Here is an 18123-nt window from a genome sequence, read left to right on the forward strand (position 1 = left end):
ATGAATTGATAATCATTAGTACTTATAATAGACAAAATAACTCAAGGATTTTTTATGGAAAAAAAAAGCAACCATAGTCCAAAATCATAAATTTTCAAGAGAAACAAAAACTATCTGGCATGGATGTTGTTGACACTTGAAGTATGAAATTCATCATGCCATATATTAGGCCTATAGAGACTTGGAAAAATTGAAGTAGGCCTACATATGTAACTTAAATTGCCTCACAGAAATACATGTGTAGATGTAGGTAACTATGGACAAGAGTTGGTTTAAGAAGAAACTACCCTGTTGTGGCTGAAGTGTGCGCCCCTGTAATCTTCTTTTTTATATCCTGCTTCTTCTCCTTTCGTTGCTTACGTTTCTTTCACGGGGTTACTTCTACACCTGAAGTGACTATTATACTACGTTGCGCAAGTATCCTCTTATTTATATATTTATTTATTTATTTATTTGTTTGTTGTTTATTTATTTATTTATTTATTTGTTTGTTGTTTATTTATTTATTTATTTATTTATTTGTTATTTATTTATTTATTTATTTGTTTGTTGTTTATTTATTTATTTATTTATTTATTTATTTATTTGTTTGTTGTTTATTTATTTATTTATTTATTTATTTATTTGTTGTTTATTTATTTATTTATTTATTTATTTATTTATTTGTTTGTTTGTTGTTTATTTATTTATTTATTTATTTGTTTGTTGTTTATTTATTTATTTATTTATTTATTTGTTTGTTGTTTATTTATTTATTTATTTATTTATTTATTTATTTATTTATTTATTTATTTGTTGTTTATTTATTTATTTATTTATTTATTTGTTTGTTGTTTATTTATTTATTTATTTATTTATTTATTTATTCTGGTGTAGTTAAGGACATCAGGCCTTTTCTTCCACACCACCAGAAATACGAATACAATAACAGAAATAAAAAGGAAAAAAAAAACACTATAAACAAAGTAAAGTCACACAAAAATATACACAGGTTGCAGCCACACAAACTTTAAATGAGTGATTAAGTATAATTAATTGTATCCTAATTAACTAACATAAACAAGAAGCTTGCGATTTTAATCTAGAATAAAAAAACATAAATCAATACTTCTAGCAATACCTAAAAGCATTAAACAAGACAAAATTTTCCAATTTAATTTTGAATTGTGATAAAGTCCGGCAGTCCCTGACGTCATTAGGTAACGAATTCCAGAGACGAGGTATTTCTACAGTGTAGGAGGATGAGTATAGAGACGTTCTATGATGAGGGATAGAAAGAAGTGCTTGATGTCGATTTCGAAGAGTTGTAAGAAGTTGAAAGCGCGATAAGAGATAATTCGGAGTAGAAGTATGCATGATTCTAAATAGAAGAGACATTGAATGTATTGTTCTTCGTTCCTTCAGACGCACCCATGAAAGTAACTGGAGAGGTGTTATATGGTCAAATTTACGAGTATTGCGGATGAATCTTCTGCACACATTATGAACACGTTATAGTCTCTCAGCTAAAAGTGAACTTACATTAGTAAGGAATCGCAATAATCAAAATGGGGCATAACATGCGTCTGAATAAGATTCTTTTTTAGACTAAGTAGTAGAAATCCTTTCATTGGAAACAAAGAGTGAAGTTGAGAAAATATTTTTTGCAATTGTGTGTTACTTGAGTGTTCCGATTTAGATCGCTATCCATAAAAATGCCAAGAATTTTAACTGTTTCACTGTATTTAACAATAATCCCATTCAATATTATATGTGGTATAGTACTACTATCAAGAGTACTTCGTAGACGATTATGTCCCATTAAGGGCAAGAGAACACTAAACCGAGGAAATGTACAAAATGTAAATTATATCTATATTAAATAGGCTATAATTACATAATGAAGTTCACCGCTGTAAAGTAAAGATCAGCAAATCTGACCGTGAAAGGAGTGAACACGGGTTCAAATCCTAGTTGAGACAAATTACCTGGTTGAGGTTTTTCCGGGGTTTTCCCTCATCCCATTAAGAGCAACTCCTGGATCACTTTCGGCGCTGGACTCTGGACTCATTTCGCTGGCATTATCACTTTCATCTCATTCACACGCTAGATAACCATCGCAGTTGATAAATCGTCGTAACATAACCAATTAAAAATTACATAATCGAATACTTAACACATCATACAGTCTTTTCGAAGTCCTGCCTCCTCGTGCTATCTACAATTGAAGACTTTCCCAGAATAAGGATGAGACCAACAAAACTGTAATCCATGTTTCAAGGGAAAGACAACAACTTCAGAGGCATATTTCATTAGGCCTGTATTTACTATCACAACCATTTGATTGCACAGCGATACAAGTTCATTCAGCCATTGAATTCAATAATTTATTGTTATAAATAAATGATTTAAAATTACTTTTTTCACCTCTATTTCCACCTATATTCCACGTATATTATTTCAAGAATTTGACGTTACTTCCTTTTCCGGGGAGGTCTTCAATTTACGACTGAGGCCGCGCAGTCAGAAATCTTAATCACCTGTGAAGGTTCGTCCCCATCAAACTTAAAGCACACTGGTCATCAACTATGTTAATATTAACATTGGTTGAGTGTTTACTTAACTTCTTCAACTCTCTATCCACACTAAATTCAAGTGTTAGAAAAATTAATAACACGTACAGCGTATAAGGGAGAACGAAATGCTATACACGCGTCATTTATGAATCCCTTCAACATGATAGATAATAAAAGAGGGCAAGTTGGAATGTCTGGCTTTGCAAAGGCGGACAAAATTAAATTCGGAAAAGATTCTTACTGCTCAGCTTTAAGGCTCCCGTAATTGTTCATAAATTTCTCCTTCTCATTTTCAAAATAATGTTCTTATGGGCGAATTCAGAAATGCATAAAAAGTGTTGGAAGACCGGAGGGAAAAAGATCTTTGGGGAGGCCGAGACGTAGATGGGAGGATAATATTAAAATGGGTTTGAAGGAGGTGGGATATGATGATAGAGACTGGATTAATCTTGCGCAGGATAGGGACCGATGGCGGGGTTATGTGAGGGCGGCAATGAATCTGCGGGTTCCTTAAAAGCCATTTGTAGGCTATATAATCAGAAGAGCACCAGGAATTAAGAAATCTATCGCAAAGCTGTTTTAGTAACTGTAAATAGGCCTAGTGACTCAGACGCTTCCATGTCTTCAGAGTTACTTTTAAAATATTTAAATTTGATTGGCAGTGTCCTTTGCGGCGAACGTTTCATTCATTTTCCATTACTACATAAAAGAATTATAAAATATATTTAACCCTGCTGTTCTGTTCGGGTCTATATGACCGGAAGTGAATATTGTTTCCTTAATATTTTCTTGAAATAGTAAGATATGCTTATGAGATTCAGTGACTTTGTCTAATAATGCAATATACGTTAGTGATTCAAAAGTAATTACAATTTTTCAAATAGATTTGTTGCAATTTGTAATTGTTACTTATGTAATGTTCGGGTCAATATGACCCAACATAAGATTTTATTGCTTTCTAATGTGGTATTAATACTTTTCTAGAAATTGTATTATACTTTTATTATAATGTGTAGAAATTCAATTATTGCCGACAATAAGATACATTCATTTACAACAATGGACAGGTTTCCTGTTATTTTTCTGAATGAATTCCTTCTAAGCTGTGACATTTTACCTGAATAAATATTTCAATGTTGTTTCTCAGTTTGAGTTCAGACACCATGACGGAAAGACCATTGAGTAATGCTCAGTTAGTATCAATTGTGAATTCCTCCGATAGTGAAGAGTTGTTTCAGAATTTGAAGATAATGTAAGTTGTGAATCTGAAAGTGAAAGTGATGACGATTCTGACAGTCAATATTGTTCAGTCAATTCTTTCAAAAATCAAGGTATAGAATGGCAGTTGAATCCACCTCCACAACAGGGCCATCTTTCCCCCTCGAACGTCATCAAGACTACACTGGGAGTTACTAGGTATGCCACCACTAGAATAACTGATATGTTGTTGTTGTTTTCTAATGCCAGGCGTTTGACAATAAAGTCATTTGACCTCTTGCACTCCAATATTTTTCATGGCCTAGTGTTGTATTATAAGTTAAACATTCGAGTCAAATAAATGTTTTTCAATTTGTTGTTATTAATTTTTAATAAGAATGTACAAAAATAAAATAACAAATGAATAATATGGCAAAATAAAATAACAAAACTGAATAATAGTAAAAAAAAGCAAAATAATGTAACATTATAATAAAATAAGAAAATAAATAATAATAGTAATGTTAACAATAACGTTAAACTATGTTATTGTAGTCATACAAATGTTTACAAACATGATTTTGTAATTTTATATGTAATTTTAATAGGTCGGGTCATATTGACCCGAACAGTACATTCGTATAGTAAAATGTAACAGAACAGCAGGGTTAAGGAGAAAACTTGATCATCCAACTCATCTCATACAGTATATAAAGAATTTAATGTTTTAAATATCAAGCAAATTTATATGTATACTATTTTGAATCACTACCATAAATATCAAGCTACATTCATATCATCCGATCACGGCCACAACACAAGAAGATACAATATTTCGCTTCCCCTCATTGAACCAAAATGTAAGACTGAAGCAGGTTTAAGGCACAGTTCTAATTACGGTCTAAGATTATATATAATGATTTTATAAAGAGGAATCCTAAATTAAAATATTAAACAATACATTATTAAAAAACAAGTGCTTGAACTGTTTCTAAAATTATAATCATGTAAATTCTTATTATTTATTTTTTTTTCTGTCACTTTAACAATGTTGTATTCTTAACTTAGTATGTTTATGTATAGGCTATGGTACCGTTTTGTTTGTTTTTGTTTTTTTTCTTATTCTTTTTAAACTTCGTGTGTAATTACATTTAATAGTTTTAATCAGATTATTATTATTATTATTATTATTATTATTATTATTACTATTATTTTATTTATTATTATTTTAATATTATTATTTTTTCTTCTATCCAGTTTTCATTATTGGTCACACCCGACCTCAAGCACCTTGCTTTTTCGGGTGTAACCCAGTTACCTTATATTTATACAATAATTTGTAATATGTAGACTATTTGACTATGAGATTTGTAATCAATTTCGAATTTTGAAAAATATTCATATACGCGTATTAAAATAGTATTGTAAAATCTTTGTTATTGTTTGTAATTTTTGCTTGCAATAAAAATCTTGTAATCTTGTAATTTTGCTAATGGCGCTCACAAACTGTTAAAGAGGATAATTTCATTTTAGTTTGAGAGACCCTGAAAAAAGGGGAAATTTTTATACATGGGCTATAGCTTGAATAATTGACTGACTTCATGATCATAAAATTAATACAAAATAATAATTTCTCATTCTATTAGATTGCGCAGAATTTGAAATGACCCAGCTGGACCTCGCGTAAATAGGTAACAATCGATAACAACAGTCACTAATTGATAATTATTAATATGGTTCGAATAAAATAGATGTATCAGGATAGGCATCCTTGGTCCGTGCGTTTTGTTTACAAACATTAACTGCTGGGAAGGGCACTCCCCACCCCTTAGCTAAAACATCAGTGAGTGGGCAGTACAACCCTAATTAATGTCTGTAAACAAAGCACACGGACCAAGGATGCCTATCCTGATACAGCTACTTTGTCCGAACCGTAATTATTAATATATACCGTACTCATAAGAAATATTGTTTCTTAACCAAAATAATGTGCATAAAGAAGATAAGATAATTAAAGAACAAGTGATTTTGTTAACAAAAATTAAAAATTTGTCACCGAACAAAATTAGCAAATGTGAAAGAAAATATCTTGATGTGGCCGCAGACCAACGTGGAAGTACTGAGCCCAAACTTAATTAAATTTCTTCATTGTCGTGAATAGAAAGAGCATTTGTATGATAACAAAAACTATTTGGTGTTCAAATATCACTTTTACTTTTATTTTTCTATTTTCGTGCACGTTACCACTTTGTAGAACAAACAAACTGTTCGAAAGTTTGTGTAATAATTGTCTCAACAAGCGTCGAAAAATTAAAGAGGTGCACTGCATTGCGTCTGAAGGCGGCGGAATTAGAAGAGCGGACATCGTGGCTCTAGACAAGACTAATAGTAAAGGCTTTATACTGGACCCAACTGTTAGATTTGAGATGAGCCAGACCCAACCATCTGAGGTCAACAAAGAGAAACAACAAATTTATGAGCCTACTATTCCGTATTTTCGAGAAAAATATCAGATGGAAGGCACCTGGGAAGTGCATGGTTTAATGATCGGAGCGAGGGGCACCATCCCACGATCAACTGTAAACATTATCAAAACATTTGGAATCCATGACATCATTCCAAAAATAATTACTTCTAGCATTAAAGGGTCTGTGGAAATTCTGAAAAATCATTTATACGGAATACCATAATCCCCGTCTCTTTCTATCCGTTAGTGTGTGATTGTTACAATATATGTACAAATTTATTATTTCTTAAATTTAAGCTCCTCTATTTTACTGTAATCATTATTCTTATATGTGTGTTATTCTGTGTTTTTTTGCAACCCAGGATGCCTGGGCAGACTATTTCTTGGAAATAAATTATATTGTATATTTCATTGATTAAAGTTCACGTTAACACTTTGTTAAAAACATGAAATTACTTAGTCACACGTTAAAAAGTGTTAAAATTTTTAAAATTTTTTAAAAATTAAAAAAAAAGGTATACATTTTTTGTTTATTTATGTTTATTTGTTTAATCATTTATTTATTGTTTGTTTATTTATTCATTCATTCATTTTTCATTTACTCATTTATGTACTTGCTCATTTCCTCATTTATTTATTTATTTATTTATTTATTTATCTATTTATCTATTTATTTATTTTATTTATTTATGTTTTATTTATTTTTATTTATTTATTTATTTATTCACTTATTAATTAATTAATTAACTTTTTCATTCATTCATTCATTCATTCATCCATTCATTCATCCATCCATTCATTCATTCATTCATTCATTCATTCCGCCTCTCTTCAAGGCCTGATTTCGTGGTGATTGTTCGCTTACGATAAATAATCACAGCTCGCGGATTCTCTGTACAGGGTATGCGGTTAGTTTGGTATAAGGCCCCTTCTCGATGCGACACCAGATAAGCACAATTTAGGAGGAAGCAGCTAGTTTCATACCGCCACTTCCCCAAGCGGAAACAGAAGCATATTCTGCTGCACCGGCAGCCACGAGTGTAATTGTCGAATCGCATAAACACGACGTAGTCTATGTAGGCCTACACTCACAGCTCATAGGGAAAAGAGCCACATAGGCAAGAAGGAGGATGTGAATGAACTTTTTTAATTGCTGGTCAGAACCTGCTTCCAGGAACAGTTAAATTAACCCTAGATTGAATACATTAATTTTAGTAACACGAATAAATACTTGGGGTCTTCAAAGATTCCGAGAAGCTGTTTTTACGTTGTGATTTAGTTTTTCTCTTTTGTTACATTACTTTTCATATAGGCCTATAATTATAGTTATTTAGCCATTCTTTTATTAATTCCATGTAAGAGGGCTGAATAATATCACTGAGGGAAATTGTCATACAGTAAACAAATGACAATCGCTGTTACAAACGGCATAGTTGCGCTCCGCGGTCAATTGGGAGGCCTAGGCATGGCATAATTGCGCCCCGAAGAAATCAGGTAGCAGAAGGGACATGGCATAGTTGCGCCCCGAAGAAATCAGGTAGCAGAAGGGACATGGCATAGTTGCGCCCAGAAGAAATCAGGTAGCAGAAGGGACATGGCATAGTTGCGCCCAGAAGAAATCAGGTAGCAGAAGGGACATGGCATAGCTGCGCCCCGATGGGCATAGTACACACGAAAGTGATTGTCATAAAATAAATAAATTATTTAAAAATATTACAGTGATAGCGGCATTGAAATCAGGTTAGGCCTAGCATATGATCAATTTTACTATTTAAAATAACACTTTTTTTTATCGATTACACACAATAAATGAACTACATTTTTTGTTTGTACATCAATATCTTAACCCTACGGTACAGGGGTTTCGAAATTTGAAACTTAGAACCATTGTGAATTATTAACTCTTTACCCTTTTCACTAAACTTAACATTCATTTTAAATTAACCTCACGCCACAGACGGTGTGAAAATCACTAATAAAATGTCAAGACAGCTAAGGCCCCATATTCCAACGGCTCACTCATTTGAATATGTCAGTTAATAATTTCCAACTTCATGGTGTTCATTTTAACGGTAGGCTATTGATAATCACTGCATAAACAGTGGAAAAACAGTTAATAAAGTACTGCCAACTTCATGGTGTTCACTTTAACGGTATCGATAATGAATATTAAATCGAATAAGAAATCAATAAGGTTGGTTGATTACGAGACTCGAGTTTCTGTAGTGTCTTTTTCTCTGCTTATTTCATAAGGGCGCAACTATGCCATGCCCCTTTTCTCTACCTGATGGGAACGGGGCGCAACTATGCCCACAAAACAAGGACCCTTTTTTATCTGCTGCATTTTATCTGACCGTGGGGCGCAACTATACCCTGCCCGTTACAAAAACTTGATCGAAATTAGCTACTTACTTAATAAGACATTTTCGACTTCCCTGCCGCCACAATACAGACAGTGAAAAGAATGGGATGTTTTGTTGTTGCAGTGGTAATAGTAATATTACTTTGGAAGAAAACGAAAATTATAGGACCAAATTTCCATAAGTAATTTAACGACATTTTTCAACTGTTGTTTTCTTTATGGACGATGGAATTCGGGATAACAATAAGGCATTTGGTCGACATGTTTGAGTCGCCATGATGTTTGAGTCATAGTTTTAAGAGAAGACGAGAAAAATTATAGGCCTATATTACATTTGAGATATCCAAGAACAAAAGTAATCGAATGTTAAAATTTTGTAACTTCAACAGATAGGCTATATTTTATAATATTTCTCACTAAACCACCTTACAACTCTCTTCTAGTTCTAAACTAGTTCTAATGATGTTACGCCTGTAAGTTCCTTTTCCTTCCGTCCCATTATCTTTTTGTATGAATTGTTACCTTCATTGGCAGAAGTATTAAACCTTATTATATCCAGTAGGTAAGAGAAAAATGTAAGAACTTTAAAGCAGTACTCTTACAATGAGACTTCAGTGTTGAGAGTAATGTTGTCTCAAAAGCAGTGGATATAATAGAAACTCTGCGCGTCAGATTCCTACCAACACTTTATCGCCTGACTTGGAAACACGTTGGATTAGAATGCCTATTCAGTTCACAGTACAACTCCGAAAACAAGTCGAATTTCCTTATAAGAGCTTTAAATAAGTGAACCCCTTTAAACGAATCATATCTAAGGAATGTAAATTATCCTTAGGAGAAAGGGTAGACAGAAGCCTGAGAGTATCTGAGTAGAGACGCGACGTCTGAAATTAGGGGAATTAAAGCCTTGGTTTTTTTGAACCTTCGCATGCGAGATGCGAGGTGCGAGACCCGCCTCGCACAAATCCGGACTACACGAGAGATAGTGAGTGGTTTCTATAATTGCGAGATGCAAGGTCTGCGTACCTCGCAGTTATAGAAACCACTCACTATCTCTCGTGTAGTCCGGATTTGTGCGAGGCGGGCCTCCCACCTCGCATGTAGCATGCGTCGGTTCAGAAAAACCAAGGCTTAACTCTACTCTAAACAGAAAGAACTCTCGATGTGAGAGATTTCCTGGATTGGCAATTGGAGCATCTTCAAATACCTCTGAAATTTCCTACATGATTGTGATTTATTTGTTTGTTTTTATGAACTGTGCATAGTTATAGTACGAATGGCCGTACTGGCTCGTGCGAAGGTTATTGTGTACATGAGTTTGTATAATTGTGTAGGCTATCAGTAAATGCACTTTATTCATTCATTCATTCATTCATTCATTCATTCATTCATTCATTGTCTTTATGGTATTTTACAATTTTCTATAAGTTAGTAAGTAATTTATCTTTATTAATTTCACACAAAATACATAACGCATACAGTAATTACAAAAGAATGACATTGTTTGTCACTAAAAAAATAGAATACAAACTGTAGTAAATTCCTACTACTAAAACTTGAACAAAAATTGAGTTTTCTTTACTCAGTAATGAATTGACAATATTTTGCAACAAAGAAATGAGTGAAACAGATCTTTCCAACTTAGCGACTGTAAAATTTATTTTTTTAGAGAAGAAAACAGAAGTTTCTATAATTTATTCTGTGCCTTTCGAATATACAGCATGCCTTCCTATGTTTCCATTCCGAGATAAATATTGAACTTTTCTGAGAACATGTTGTAATATCGCGTGGCAAGAATCACAAACTTCAAAGTATAATTTCTAATGCACTTAAACACCGGGCTCAAAATGTAAAATGTAGGCCTATATTGTAAAAATATAAATTACTTTTGGGTCCTCAAAGGACCCACGTGCTGATTTCAGTGTTCAGAGCGTGAAGTAAAAAAAAATAAATGTGTGCAACGAACATAATTACATAACACTGGATTTTTTTACCACGTTTTACTTGTTTCGAAACAATTCAGTTTCTTTACCATATTTATAGTTTATATTATTTGACCATTATTCAAAATATATGCCTAAATGAAATCATCCAATATGCACACAAGAAACCGAATATATTCTTGTTTCGTTTTCTGGATTACACACAAAAGTTAGTCTACACTTTGCAATGCCGACATAGGCCTAATTATAAGTTGTACGGTGGTGCATGTAATCATCTTCGCACAGTATCACATAAAATTGCTATTCGTATAATGTATTTCATTTTACATTTATATTCATGAATGTTGACATTTGAAACTGATGTAAATAGCATTAATATTTTATCAGTGGGTTGTAATGATAAAGCATATTCCCTTCTTTTCAAATAACCAGCGGCACAGTTAATCTCTTTACATATCGTTTAATGGAAAATCTAAAAGATAAATGAGTGTGGACGGGACTGTTGTATTAAAACGCGACATTGCGGTAGATTTGCTTGTTCCTGACAGCCATAGAAAATTATATACTTTAAATAACAAGGATAGCAAGTGCCAAAATTGAAAATAATGAGTTTACACTAGACTAGTTTGGTTATCATCTATGAAATGTACTATGTTCTACGGCCTCTGTAAGTCGTTCAAAATTATGCCCCAAATGGTATGAATGTGAGCTCCAGAAAATATTTCTTAAGAAAGATGTTATTTCACAAAGGTGTTCGTTATTATTTTGTTACAGATAATCATTACCAACATATTGATCCTAGGGAACATCATTACCGTCTTTTAAATTTTATTGTATGTACTATGCAAACTTTATCTAATTAACAGTTTCTCTAATATATCAAAGTTTCATTATTTGACAGCACCTTTGTTACTTAAATCATCCGATTAAAAAAAATATGATGTTACTATATATAATCATGCATACTTTACTCTGAATTATCTGTTATCGCGCTTTCAATTTCTTACAACTCTTCGAAACCGACATCAAGCACTTCTTTCTATCCCTCATCATAGAACGTCTTTATACTCGTCTTCCTATACTGTAGAAATACCTCGCCTCTGGAATTCGTTACCTAATGACGTCAGGGACTGCCGGACTTTATCACAATTCAAAATTAAATTGGAAAATTTTGTCTTAGTTAATGTTTTCTAGGTATTGCTGGAAGTATTGATTTGTGTTTTTTTTTCTTTTTCTTTTTTTTTAAATCTAGATTAAAATTGCAAGTTTCTTGTTTATGTTAGTTAATTAGGATACAATTAATTATACTTAATCACTCATTTAAAGTTTGTGTGACTGCAACCTGTGTATATTTTTGTGTGGCTTTATTTTGTTTATAGTGTTTTTTCTCCCTCTGTCTTATTTCTTGTGTAGCTTTACTTTGTAAGTGTATTTTTTCTGTTTATTTTTATTATTGTCTATTATTATTGTCACACTAACATTACTTATCCAACTTTCATTATTTACTTTCATGTTTTTTTATGATCTACATATTAATGTAATAACTATGTAAGCAATTGTATTCAATTAGAATTAGAGTCTGGCTGGGCGGAAGAGAAGGCCTACTGGCCTTAGCTCTGCCAAATTAAATAAATAAATAAATAAATAAATAAATAAATAAATAAATAAATAAATAAATAAATAAATAATGTAAATTTGTTTAATCGTTAGCCGAAGATTGTTATTCCTTTGCTTCAAGAAAAATCGGGACGGATTAAAAGCCGACCTATCGGGAATAATGTTAAGGCTTGATTACTGTAATTAAGACGTGCCAAATATTTTGTTAGTTGTTAAAAAAATCAAAGCTCTTTCTTCACGAAATAAAAATGCCTGAATAAGTTATTGTAGATCTACATTTGAAACTGTGGTAGAAGATACTAAAAATAGCCCACTCTTGCTTCGTCCACAATGCCTCTTTGGCACGTTTGCTTTGATTACGTTCACTTTTATCTGCGTGCAAACACGAAGGGCTTGCTTCCATGCGACGAAGTCCGATAGGAATAATTATAATCGAGCCCTCGTCACAACAAGCCTCGCGTGACAGCCGCCGCGCGGATGCGTGGTTATTGTTGTGCTCTCTTCCGCCAAAAACAATTCGTCGTTCTCGAAGCGATTACCCTATCACAAACGTTCGTCCTCCCGATTTAAATATCATACGTGCACCAAATTGTTGATTAGACGCGTTTATTTGTCAAGGGACGGAAACAACGCAGCTGCGAAATGCATGCAACGCGATCCTGCTGTTGAACAATTCACTGCCTTGTAAATAACTTCCATATTAAAAAGTAACATTTTGTATTTACAACTCAATTCTTCGTGACGTTATAGCATTACTACATTGCAGTATTATTACAGCTTGTGACATGTTTCATTTGGGAATAGTATTATTATTATTATTATTATTATTATTATTATTATTATTATTATTATTATTATTCAGAAGAAGAAGAAGAAGAAGAAGAAGAAGAAGAAGAAGAAGAAGAAGAAGAAAGATTGCCACTTTCAGAAAAACGCCACAATTGGAAGTCAGAATATCTATCGTACCTCAAAGTTCGGTACCAAATTTGTGAGACAGTTAACCATTTGTCTAAAATCATCCAACAGATACGGTTTTCAAATTTGTACTATGGCAGCTTTAGGTACAAATAGAGAAGATAATGTATTTCCATTTCAACGCAGGTGGGAATTCGGTGTAACGTGACTAAGTAAATTGGACCATGTTGGGTAACTTTTTATTGTCATTAACATGTTTTAAAATGTATCTCGTATGGCAACATATGCCCTATTAAGTTTGTATGACGTCATATTATTTTACATTACTATTATTGTTATTGTGATTGATAAGGATTGTAATAATAATAATAATAATAATAATAATAATAATAATAATAATGACTTAACCAATTACTACAAAGCAGGGAATAATGCATTTTCCAGAATGACGCCACAGTTACTCTGAATATCTCTCGCATCATCGAAGTAAGATATTAAATTTGCGAGAGGATTAACCAACTACACGTCTAACATGGCCATATTCATAGACATTCTTAGCTCGGGCTTCCGGTGGATGATCAGCGAACTAACGTTTTTCGTATTCATAAACCACTGTTAGAAATGTGATATGATATGAATCCTGTACAAGTAACCAGTCGATAGCCGGGGCTAGTTTAGCACGCTCGTAGCGCGGGCTAGCGAAATGTTTATGAATAGCACCCACATAGTTCAACAAATCGCGCTATCACTTTTATACTGTGAGTGTTTTATAAGGTATATTATGTAAGTAGGGACATTGGGGAGTAGATAATTGTTTTTCCAACGCATTTGGAAACTCGTTTAACACGAACAAGTTATGTTTACCAAATTGAATTTATTTTTTTTAATAAAAATAACTTATACTTTGAAAGCAGCTCTTACGTTAAGAAATTTCCATTGTATTATAGAATTATTACTTCACAAATTTTTTTTACTGTTGCCGACAAAATAATAATAATAATAATAATAATAATAATAATAATAATAATAATAATAATAATAATAATAATAATAATAATAATAATAATGCAGTATGTTGAAGTAAACAAATCAATGCCATGGTATTGGCCTAGATTATTTAGGTTAGAATGACGACAAAATTGGAATTAATAATACCTGCCACATATCAAAGGCAACAGGTTTGTCACAGTTAAATACTAATTCTATGTTATTTTGAGGTGTGAGCCTTTATGTACAGGAAGAAAAATAATTTCGCAATCTATGCAGGTGCAATTATATTTAATGTGACTACATATATTTCAGGAATTCTTATTACGTTCGAATTTAATTGAATATTGCAAAGTCGCTTTTATGTCAATACTTATTTTTGCATCAAATCAAACAATTATATTGTTAAAATATTGGCACTGTTAATGGTGTGATACAGTGTGACAAAATAATAATAATAATAATAATAATAATAATAATAATAATAATAATAATAATAACAATAATAATAATAATAATAATAATAATAATAATAATAATAACGACATAGAATCCTTGGGTTCTATATGTAATTTTTAGCGTAACGTACAGGATAGTAGCAGAAATGGAACTGAGAACGTCTGTTAGATATCTAAGTAATTAAATTTGATAGAGTTAGTGACTCGTCTAATCTCGTAAAGCGGGTACCGTTTTAAGAATGTTAGCATGGAAGTTTCATGTAAAAATACAGAACTTGCAGAAAAGACGATCTTTTCAATGCAGATGAAAATCCGATATTACGTGGTACAACGTGAGCATGGTCGACTTTATCATACTGTGTTAAAAATTATATTAAAAGTGTTTTACGTCAATTTCTTGAGTTAGGATGAAGTCATTTATGTTATACCTTCAGAGAACCGTTCTTTAGTATTACGAAACTTTGGTAATAACATTTTTACTTGATCATTTAATGGCGATCTATCAAATACTAATTTACAGAATTGGTGATAGCGAGATTGTATTTGGCGAGGTAAGGGCGAAAATTCGCCATGAATTAGATGGCATTTGCCTCACCGTTGTGGACAACTTTAAAGAAAACCCAACCAGATGCAGTAAACAGCCGAAGCAGGCAAAGTAGCACTGCAATTATGAAATTAATATATTAGCAAGAATAATAACATCACTACATGCTCTTGTAAACAAAGGCTTGGTTTAATCCTAGACAAAGAAGACAAGTCATAGCTTCTAGATTCTAGAATAACATGATGTATGGAATTGAGAACATTTCTCACATTTCGAAGATAATGCAATTAGCCAATCCAATATCGTAGAACAGATAGCGTTGATATATTTTTACTCTGTACGTTTTATATAAAAATAAGAAACTTAATAGACAGAACAATATTGAGTTTACTACTTAGTTGTAAATTGTATGTGACGAAACTAAATTATCTTGACCATGATTAATATCTTACATATTTGTACTAAATATTGTACGTACTAAAATACATAGTATTTATTTTAATGTTAGTCTCGCATGACGTCATACAATATTATTTTGTGCGAGATCGTGCGTATTTGCTTGTTTTCCGCACAGAACCAAGACGCGGTAAGTGTGAAATACCACATTCAGTATTCCCAAAGTAGGCTAACACACATAACAATTTCCCTCTTCTTACCGCTTAAGCGCGACATTCATTTTACTGCTTTAGGCTTTTAACATATTATTTCTAGACACGTTTAACATAGTAATAATTATAAATTGGAAACCTACCACTGCAATTTTACCTAAATTGCAATGTTAATTATTGTTTTTAAATATTTGCAGAAATTAAGTAAAGTCTACTACTCCACGAAACTTATTGCATTCCTGATACAAGTAACATTAAGGAAGCCGTAAAAAATCAACAAGATTCCAGGTGCCGATGTTATTACTGGAATATGTTATATAAATAATATTGTTAAAATATAAAAATGAAAAATAAATCATTACATAACCTTACCGTTTGTTTTAAGTTCGCATTTATAGACTGGGGGAAAAAAAAGACAGACGTATATCACGGCCTGCTGGAGTATAGTAAACACAGAAAACATTTTATAGCAACAATGTTGAAGAAAGATATTTTGGTTTTCCGAAGTTGCCGTCATTAAACAGAAACCAACATGGAGATTTCATTGCAACTAATTAGAAATTCGTCTTTCAGGTATGTAATAAACGATCTTCGCACAAAATAATGTACGATACACGAGCGGTATGTTTATTTTCATGTTCTCGGAAATTAAAAAAGCTCAACTACGTTTCGCTTTTTCAATCTTTTCCTCGACCATGAAAACGTCAACATACCGCTCTTGTAACGTATATTACTATTACAAGATCGTTACTGTTAGTCACATTACACACGCTGCTAACAAAATTAGCAGTAGTAGTAGTAGTAGTAGTAGTAGTAGTAGTAGTAAAAGTAGTAGTAATAATAATAATAATAATAATAATACTTCAAAAATTACAAAAATTAAACGAGGAAATGAACATGCAGAATTTCATTCTGACAGAGTAGTGTAGTATGTTATGTATCGAGAATAACAATACAAACGAAGTTGAGAATATCACATATCGAAGATAACAAGTTTGTTAGAGTTCACTAGATCTCGTTTCGCATTTGTACTACGAGTGTTTTGGATAAAAATAAAAGCATGGTGATAAAATAACCGCGATATAAGAAAAATATACCGAATGTTACATACACATACGTAAATAAATACGTGATAATTTGGAATCCTTACTTTCCAGCAGAATCCGTCAAGCGGATGCGGGATGCGGAGGCAGACCTCGCGAGCTCGCGGAGACTTCGATGCGCGCTGAGTGCCGGATCCACTTCGTTCACGGGCATTTCGATTGTGGATATGACTAGGACGCGCGCTGGTTCTACCTCTTCGCTATAAAGCATCACCTTCCAAAATAAAATTCGATTTTCACGTATTTAATTAGATCCAGCTGTAAGCGCACTTAATTTGTACTTCACATTGTATCAACTGTGATTTTATCACTCATATTTTTACTCGTAAATTTATATCACACTTTAAATAAATGACGAGCTTTTCAGATGGGGGTAGATGTATAGGACACAATAAAACCAGCTCTAGTTTTGAAGAACTTAAAAGTTCTCTCGTATACACCTAAAATTTGACTCGCTCCATATGAATTGTGTGTGATAACGTTCGACTGCTAATGAGCAAGGGTTCCATGAAGTAACACCTTCGGTCAGAGCTATGACAAATAACACGTGGAGTGTAAATCCAACGCCTTTTAAAAGTCAACTTACGTCCTCACATTCTGACACATTAGCACTCAATTACTCTAAGATAAGGATTCACAACGAACTTGTATTTCGTCTATAAACCACGCCGACTGACTAGCACTTATGTCGAAGAAAATAATCACAAAATCCTGGAATTGTTACTGAATTTTCGCTGTACCACGAACAACTGTGAAAGCTAAGGCAGCCGTGGCCGGTGGAATGACCTCGTCGCGAGGGTGTGTTATTTCTCACTCATGCAACCTCACCCCGCGCGCCTCTCGGGGCCCAGAGATTTTTCCCGGGCGCGTGGGGTGCGGGCCCGCTCTCAGACTGGGGCTGCGGCCCGACCACGTTCAGACGGGGGCACTTACCTCCTGGAAGTCTGCCATCCCTCGCGAACGGGCACCCTCTGGACGGAGCACGACGTCTTCGCATGCACGGGGATCGAGGTCCACGCTAGGAATGGCTCCGCGCAACAATAACACCTGTTCTTATTGGACTAGTTTCAGGAGTCTCCACGCGGTCGCGCCGTTCGTGATGTCACGCCCGGCCAATCAGCGCCCTTGACGCGCGCCGCCGGCCAATGGCGGCTCTCGCGTGCATTCCGGCGCGCGTCAGCGGGGCTTGAACTCGGTACGCGAACGCGGCGCTGCGTCGTCCGGAGTCAGAGCGGCCGCAGCGGTAACCTGACCGCCGTTTTCGAACAGTTCGACCCTATGGCCGGAGTCTTGAAGCAGGTCTCTTCCGAGCAGTGTATGAACTCCACCGGGGAGAGGGAATTGGCTATTGATTATGAAATAAAATA

The 18123-nt window shown here is 33.5% G+C and overlaps 1 protein-coding gene across 1 annotated transcript in view; it reads right to left on the reverse strand.

Annotated features, from left to right (window-relative positions):
• LOC138707433 (Kruppel-like factor 3) overlaps nt 1–17786 on the reverse strand; it is a 50753-nt gene extending 32967 nt beyond the window's left edge. Inside the window, exon 1 of the mRNA XM_069836844.1 lies at nt 17690–17786. Within this exon, the coding sequence (XP_069692945.1) occupies nt 17690–17707 (18 nt within the window). The 5' untranslated portion in view covers nt 17708–17786. The remainder of the gene's footprint in view (nt 1–17689) is intronic.
• Nucleotides 17787–18123: the final 337 nt, after the last annotated feature.

The sequence above is a fragment of the Periplaneta americana genome, chromosome 10 (assembly GCF_040183065.1).
Source record: "Periplaneta americana isolate PAMFEO1 chromosome 10, P.americana_PAMFEO1_priV1, whole genome shotgun sequence".
In the NCBI taxonomy this organism is placed as follows: Eukaryota; Metazoa; Arthropoda; class Insecta; order Blattodea; family Blattidae; genus Periplaneta; species Periplaneta americana.